We start from the raw sequence: 8,571 nt of genomic DNA, 5'->3' as shown, positions 1-8,571 counted from the left end.
CAAACTTTGCTTAGAAAGAGTATAAAGCCTCACAGGCTGTTACAAGTGTAACACTTAATGCATACATTGCTCCTCTTAGGCTTTAAGCAGAAAACAAGAATTAAGCTAACATGGAAAAACATGACCTGAATGAAAATTCTTTTTGAGATAATTCCAAATCCGAATCAGTACAGTTAAATACAAAGTTAATACTGTTTTTAGGGGAACTAACTCTTCAAACCTTGCATTCTTCCTCTTTCCCTTAGTATTTCTCAATTCCCATGGCAAACAGCTCATCTCCCAGTCACCAAGCAGACATTCCTCTTCGGGACTGCTCACATTAAAGAAAGTTCACAGGTAAAATTCCATTCAACAGATTTTATTTATCAATTTGGTTTTGTGATTACAACTGCTTCAGTTTTCTTCCACTGAAGACAAGATACAAACTTTTACAGCAACACTTGCAGAGAACATTCTTAAGGTAACAGCTTGATATTTGCACAAGTTGGCTTCAAGAAAAAGCCAGATAACTTGAAGAGTCACTACGATTCAGTGCCTAAAACTGATTTAGGGGCAAGTACAACTACAGATCTATGAGCTACCTTCCACTTCAAAACACAAGGCCAAGAAAAACTGCAAGTTGTTACTTCAGGTTTTTTGCTAGTACACAGCACACATTAGCTGATACTGCATTTCACAGAGGAGTCATTACTTTCAACAGTGAGGCAGCCAAGCACATGGTGAAGATGTATAACCCAGCCTCCCCTCCCCCCAAACAACTAAAAGGGAAACAATTCAAGCCACAACTCTGAACTGTGGAATTACACCTTGCAGGCAAGGCTAATGAGCAAGAGGTGTGTAGTGCAGGCCTTCCAGAATGTGACTAAATTGATAGAGCAAAACTTGAGTTTTTCAGATAAGCATTTGTACATGCCAGAGATCCTGGGTTTCCTAAAGTCTTGGAAAATAGCAATTGTTGGCACCACAACAAATTTAGTAACTAAGGCAAGGTATCCCTTCTACCCTTTAAAACAAAATTTGAGGCAAACAAGTAAGCAATTTTAAGGCACTTTAAACATTATTTTTAGTTTGCTTTACCAGCATACTTTATCAGCAACCTAAATCAGGATTAGCAAAGCTCATGAATAAGCATTTCAGCAACATTTCACAGAGCAACCTCTTTATGGCCATGTTTTCCATGCTCTGAAGTGTTCAGTAGGACATTTCTGCAAGTTTCTCAAAAGAGCCCTTTGAGGCCAAAAGTTGTATAGTAGGTGTAATTTGCTTTGCTGAGCTGAAGGCAAACTGCCATATTTCAAAAGAGTATTTTGTTCACTTCAAAGCACAGAATACAAAGTCATGGATTTTTTTTTTTTAACAAATAAATGTAGTAAAATAGCTCTTAGATAGGGAAAGGACAGATTTAAGTGATTTCACAATAAGGCCAAGGATATACCATCTAGCTCACATACATACTGTTGCTGAAAACTGGCTGCTCACTGCTGTTTTCATAAACCTGAGCTGATTGTCTTATTTTTGTTTAGAAAACCAAAAGCTAATGAACTCAAAGATACAGTACTGGTGAGTAACCTCTGCACTTTGTAGCAATTTGAGTTTTCTATGCAGCACAATAGAAACAATGCCATTCAAACTAGAAGAACACAAGAAAGCAACGCTGTACACCTCAAGTTTCCAACTGAAATGCACTTAATTTGCTTCATAATTCAAGTCCCACTGCCATGACTATTATCTGCTATCAAAGGTATTTTTGTATTGGGTGCCAAATTCCAGTCAAGTCAGAGCTAGTAAGACAGTACTACAGATTGTCCCAAAACTGATGATCAGGGGATATCATCAGAAGCTACACATTATGTGCTACCCCCACTACTCGATTTTATCTCTACTTCCATTTTTCCTGTGGGTTTATTTTCACAGGTGCTCAAGTCAGTCTGCATTGGAGACGACGTACCTTTGATACTCAGATCACATGGCTGACCCAGCCAAGAGAGGAAAAAAACCCCAAAAACCTGAACTATTTGGCTGAATAGATTTCCTTAACCGGTTCACTGCAAGGTGACATGAACCTGAAGCCAGGAAGGGGAGAAGGGACAGAAAAAAGCTGTAGCCTGTGGTCCCAGGATTACAGCAATCCTGACTAGGATCAAATCAGCAGATCCTCTGAAGGACCCGTAACTGCTCCCTCAGCAAGCAGACATACAGGAGGCTAATAAAGGAAAACAACAACAACCCAAGCTCCTGAAATTAATTGCAACGAGTTTTAAGAACCGTTTGAATAACAAAAACATCAGGATTTCCCAAATATCAGTATTTCAAGTATAAATGTGAGCTGCTGCCTTTTTCTACAGGGAGTGAAGTGAATTATATCACTGGTTTTATGGTTGGTCTTTGCAGGCCAGAACAAATGCCAAAGCTTCAGTCTGAACATCGCTGTACCGTACTCCTCACTCTAAAAGAAAATCACTAAGGGACAGTTTTTCTAGGGAAAATTTTTTTTAAACTGGAATGATCAAGTCACATGTATTCCATATTCCTATGTAAAGCAAATACTTAGAAGTTTTATTTATCTTTCATATAGCTGGGACATGCTTACAGTCTACTGAAATTTAGTCTTTTAAGGCACTAATATTTATTTCCCCATTAGAGGGATTATTCCTACATCCACCCTCAACATTAATTGGAAATGGCATAGGAATTCTGTTTGGAATGAAGTATTCTATGAGGCAACTTATATTCTTGTGTAAAAAAAAAAAAAAGGGGTTATGCTATTCTGTTAAGACATTATTTAATTCTACATTTTTGTCCATCTTTCTAGCAACACACTGTAAGAGCCATAAGCTACTACAAAGGCTATTTCACTCCCTGAAATCAGTCACCAATAATTCACATCTTGATAAAACTGAAGGAATACTGTATCAGATGTTGTTTATATTAGCCTTCAGAATAAGTAATTTTAAGATTGTCTACTGGACAGTGTTGCCACTGAATAAGAACCTCTGAACATTCTACATTTGGCGTATCAAGAAAAGTCCCACATCAGCAGCCACTAAAGGAAAATAAAACAGCCATTAGAACCCATGCAGCATATTGCAAGTAATCCTGTTGAAGAGATTCGTATCACTTCTTGCCAAGTATAATGTTGCAAAAATATTCATTTGAAGTCTTCTTTTAGAGATTTAAAGGATACTATGAACTGCTGTCTTCCACGAGCAACAGAAAATATTTTGGTTCAGTGAACTACAGGTGTTGGGCTACTAGTCCATTACCAAGGGGCAGGTCCTAAAGCGTGTGGTAATTTCGGTCTTTAGATCTGCAGAATTTGTACAGAAAGAAAATAACAGCCTGCAGACCCAGAACAAGGACAATCCCACCTATGAAACTCGCAGCATCAAACGTAGATTTGCGTGCAACGGGTACAGGAGCCACAGTAGGAACAGTAGTATTTGAACCTGTTAAACACCAAATTAGAAACTGTAAGTGCACAATGCTCACAACTGCTCTACAGATTTTAGTGCTGGATACCTTGTATTAGGATTACTCAAAATATCCAAACACCAATAAGAAAACAAAAAATTATCGAAAATGAAGCCATGCCAGCATCTGAATTTAGATTACTGGTACTGAAATTCTGATTAAATGCTGTTTGTACAGGGCTAGAGCTATTTATAGACAAACTGCTCTGGATCTCAAAACTGAGCAATACCCAGCTGGACTTTATTTGTACTTCAAAAAGCCAAAGCCTTCCTCCTCTACATAGAATACATTATTGATATGCCCACATTCAAGGCATATTTTCCAGTCTGGAAAACTGGAGCTCCTTGCTCCAATTTTGTTTTGGGTTTTTTTTTTTTTGCTTAAATTTAACACAAATTGTTATCTTCCAGCTACTGTACTTTACCCCAAGAGTTAGGCTTAAAAACCAGCTGAAGTCACAAATACAAAGCTGGAAATAACAGCCATCTGCTGATGGGTAGTTTTAAAGAGCTTTGCTTTGTGAGACTTTTTCATGAAATGGCATACTTAGGACTGACTTGGAAATAAAATACTTCAGCTTATTCCCATCACTGTAGCAAAATTTCATTTAACAAAAACAAAACCAAAAAACAACCATCCCATTATTATGCTGCAAAAACAAAGTATGACCTCCCAAAGACAGGGGAGTTAACAAGGGACTTTAACCACAATATTAAAATCATCCAGCTGATCTCCTTTGACCAACCCGTTTCTGACTTTTTATATCTCACCAATTAGCTCTATTTCTCAGGCTTTGGAACCTTGCTAGTTGCATACATCACCTTAACAAAATTAGACTTGCCCTTAAGTTAGAAGTGACAACACCAGACACACCAGTACTACTTTAATGGTGTCACTTGGTGAGTCTTTCAAGGTAACCCTCTGAAAGCGCCACTGATTTCTGAGCAATTAACACTTTAACTACGGCAGCTGTAGCGTTACCTGCAGCAGCGCTTGTCGTGGTGGCTGAAGTCACGGTAGTTTTAGGAGGAGGAGCATGAGTAGTTGCATTGGTGACGTTGGCTGTTTGAGAGAAGACAGTACATACACACCATGAACTCCAAAGCAAAGTTTGCGAGCACTGACATTCCTGTACAAATGATTTTTCCTGTTCTGCTTTAACAAGGATAACCTTTGCCCTCAGTCTGTATCCCACACGATTTAGGTGGTGAACTGCATGGCATTAAGCCAAGGTTCTGCAACAAGGATTATTTTCAAACTTGCATACTACTGTTACTCAAATGCTTCAAGGTTCTCCACAGATCAGTGATTCTTTGTTCAGACAAAATGACTTTTTTTTCAAGCACTCATATAAATGCTGGTATCTGAACAATAATCAATAGAACTGCTTCAAGACAACTGAGAATCTGTAACAAGGCAAATGACTTTCATTAAACTTTCATTAGAATCAGTTAGTATTAATTGTACTAAAAAAGTACCTAATCTAATACCTCTAGACAGGAGATACACACTCTTTCTTCTCCTGTCCTCAAAACACCAAGTGTGAATTCCATCACTGGAATAAAACCACTCTCCTAAAAGGAAATTGTCTCCTAAAAACTTTCATGATCAAGCCAGGTAAGCTGGGTCTCTGACCTCTCCCCCTCCCCTAAAGATCAGTATTACTAAAAATTAATCACTATTCCACTAGGTGTCTGGGACAAGCATCAACATCTGTGGGTTTGCTCAAAGCTAATCACCCAACTATACATTAGGCTGTTGCTCTGAGCCTAATCAAGTACCAACTTGTTACCTCCCAGCTTTCTTGATCAGCAAGTTTTTAAAGATTAGATGACTTTAAAAAAAAAAAAAATTCTACTGTAGAGATGGCAGAGAAATTTCTGGGGAAAAAAAAAGAAACAAAAAACCCCCGAACTCCTAAGAATTCATAATTAGTGGCAATTACTAATTCAACTGCCACTGAGCCAATTTTTAACACAGAAGATGCTTCCTGCCAACATAACTAAGAGTTTTCTAAAATCCACTTCTTCCAAACCTTGTAACCTTTTATGCATTCTGCACATCAGATTTTTAGTAGCCCAGCTACTACAGTGACCTTTGGAAGAAGCCCCTGTCTTTCCTGTTATCCACCAGTTGCTAGTTTCCTGCCATTCTGAGTTCAGTGCTTCTGTATTACCTATAGGAGTATGAGGTGTGGTGGCAGAACTGGTTGTGGTAGCATTGGAAGACGCCGTGGTCACATTGGAGGATGCTGTGGTGGCATTGGAAGACGCCGTGGTGGCATTGGTGGGTGTTACAGTGACATTGGAAGTAGGTGCTACAGTGGCATTGGCCGTAGTGCCATTGGTAGGAGGAGAAACTGTGGGATCTATGAAAAAATAAAGTTACATTAGAGACGGTATTGAACTGAAAAACAAGCCAACAAAAACGTCAGCAGGCATAGCTTTAGGAATTTCATACAGCACTGAGTTCTGCTGCAGTTTGAGTTTGAAATGACAAAGCTTTGGAGTCCACCATACTAACATCAAAATTTGCATGAGTGAATACGTGAAAAATCTTGTCACAGGCAGCCCAATCAAGCCAGCGTTCAACTGGCAACTCAAGAGTCCTCAAAGCAAACCAGAGTGAGAGGAACCCTGCTGTCCAAGCAGAAACTGTGCATGCTTTACACAGGGAGCACCGGGTACAGAGCACAGCTTCCCAGCCTCACTGAGACTGAGACTGAACCTGAGCTTTACGTAAAGCAGCCAGCTATAAACGCAGTAGAAAGCAATCAAAAGTATGGGAAATAAAGACAAGAACCTGGAGAAATGCATGTACACATGCAAAAAAAGAGAGCAGAAAAAAAGTCAATCTATTTGTATTTTGATCGCAGCAGAAGCCAGCAATCTAACCAGCCCAGCTGCTTTTTTCCGCCAGTCTCAGGTCAAACATTGTTACCTTCAAAACACAACACCACATCCACTAACTGGATCAAGGAAGATCTTCTCAGAATCTACAGCTTTACCACATTAGTTTTAATTGAGACTTACTCATACAGCCATCATACTCAGCAAACCCACGTACAACCCACAACTCCTTCTGTTGCACACTCTCCAGCACATTTCACATCATACCCACCCACTCCAGGCACCTAGGGGTGACCTTTCGCTTTCCTCCATGAAAGGAACGCTGCTATCCACAGATCTTTGGCAGGCAGAACGCTCATTTACCTCTCAAATAACAGCTACAAGTACATTAACTAACTTCAGTATTCTGACAACCTGAAGTAAGGCCGTGTGGATTCAGGCTTTCTCTTGGTTGTGGCTCTACTATCAGGGCAGAAAGGCTGGCACATTTCCTTTCACACAAGAAGATATAAAAAGACCTTTGTGGGTTTGCATCAGTGAGGTGTGCAAGAGCTGCCCCATTCCCTTCAGGAAGGCAGCACTCAAAGCACTTCAAGAGCTTTATGGCTGTTTCTCGATAATAGATTTCAGGGAGAAAAAAAAAAAGTCAGTCAATTTTGATGGATGTGCATCTGAGGAATGATCACAGCACACACAACGGCCTCAGACAAGGGAATAACCTTCACTTTTGTAAATTCCTACTAGTATGGGGAATATTTAGCACAGCACATCTGTTAAGACAGGAAGACAGTTGGTAGAGCAGATTTATACCAGGTACACCAGGACTTCTAATTTAGTTTCAAGAACGGCCTTCGCAGACTAACACCGCGAAGGATCAGATTTGCAAGAGCAAAGGATGAGATGCTTCTATCAATGAGCTGTTAACTTCAGAATCTGTGGCAAGGTCTCAGACATTGCCTCAATGACACCTCCTGCTGTGAAAGGTTCTGTGGGGTCTTTTACATGGGATAACAGCAAGTTCCCCAACTCTGCCCATCAGCAGACGCCTGCTCTTCAGCGAAGAAAAAAAAAAAAAAAAAGACTCTGATACCACGAACTCAACTTTTCAGCCTAGCCAAGATGACGTTTGCTCCCAAGATAAACCCGCTGTACTGGCTCTCGCACAGAGCAAATTCGGATACTCCCCTTACACTGGAGGAGGAAACCAGGAGCCCCGGGAGGGGTCTGTCCAGCCGGCCCAACAGTGCCCTCTCCCGTCACAGCGGAGAGATTTGGTCACAGCAACGTTGTGCTAACCCCGGCGGAGCAGTCCCGAGCAGCCGCTCCCGCAGGGCGTCCCGCATCCCGCCGGCGGGGCAGGGCAGTGGGAGATCCTTCCGGGCTGCGGGAGATCCCCATGGGCTGGGGGAGCAGTGACCGGGCACCTTGGGCTGCAGCCACGGAACGGGGCCAGGGAACACTGAAGCGCCTCCAGACAACTTTTTGTTTTGTCTTTTTTGTTGCCGTCCCCGCGTTTTGGGGCTCGCGTCACATTTCGCGGCTCTCGGCCCCGCGAACACTTTGGCAAGCAGCCCACAGGGCCCGAGCTGCGGGCACACCCGCGGGACGAGTAACGGGCTCGCACCGGGATGAGGAACACGCGGCAGCGGGGCCAGAACCACACGGCTGCACCAAGGCACCCCCGCTCCCTGACCCGTTCCGAGGGTGCGCGAAAAAGCCGCGCACGGTTCCTCAGCACCGGCTCCCTCCTCCAAGGGGGGATAACACAGGATAACGGGTCCCAGACCGGCTCAAAAGCTAGGCGGGCTGCGGCCGCGGCGCCCAGGAAGCGGCGGCAGCGGCCGAGCGAGCGCCGGGGGAGCGCAGGGCGGCTCCCGGCGGGTCCCGGGGCTCCGCGGCGCTCCCGCCTCCGGAGGGTCCGGCAGCAGGCGCGGACCGACGGACAGCCCCGCCGGGCTCGGTGCGCGGAGCCCGCCTCGCTGCCCACAGCGCCGGGCGCGGGGCGGGGCTGCCCCGTCAGCAGCTCCCGAGCAAAGGAGGGGGGAGGGCGCGGATCACTCACCGTCCGTCGCCGTTGCGATCGCGGCCAGCCCGCAGAGGCAGCACGCCACGGAAAGGACGGCGAGCGGGAACGTAAATGTCCGAAGTGTTCGGCCCATGGTGGCGATGCGGTGAAACGAGGGGACTGCGGCTCCCGCTCCTGCTCGCACTTCCCTTCCCTTCCCTTCCCTGCCCCGCTGCGCTCCCGCTG

General features: G+C 43.7%; 1 protein-coding gene across 1 annotated transcript; it reads right to left on the bottom strand.

Annotated features, from left to right (window-relative positions):
* Positions 1–342: 342 nt before the first annotated feature.
* CD164 (CD164 molecule) lies at positions 343–8,571 on the bottom strand. Its single transcript, XM_054279576.1, has 4 exons — positions 8,383–8,571; positions 5,648–5,839; positions 4,453–4,533; positions 343–3,446 (listed from the first exon to the last, which is right to left on the bottom strand). Exons 1-4 carry the CDS (start codon positions 8,477–8,479, stop codon positions 3,277–3,279), a joined length of 540 nt encoding a protein of 179 aa, XP_054135551.1. The 5' UTR covers positions 8,480–8,571; the 3' UTR covers positions 343–3,276.

Source organism: Melozone crissalis, unplaced genomic scaffold (assembly GCF_028551555.1).
Source record: "Melozone crissalis strain CALT ecotype California unplaced genomic scaffold, PUWL_Pcris_2 ptg000027l_1, whole genome shotgun sequence".
Lineage (NCBI taxonomy): Eukaryota > Metazoa > Chordata > Aves > Passeriformes > Passerellidae > Melozone > Melozone crissalis.
Note: the sequence above shows the minus strand (reverse complement) of the source record. Positions and strands in the feature narration are given on the sequence as shown.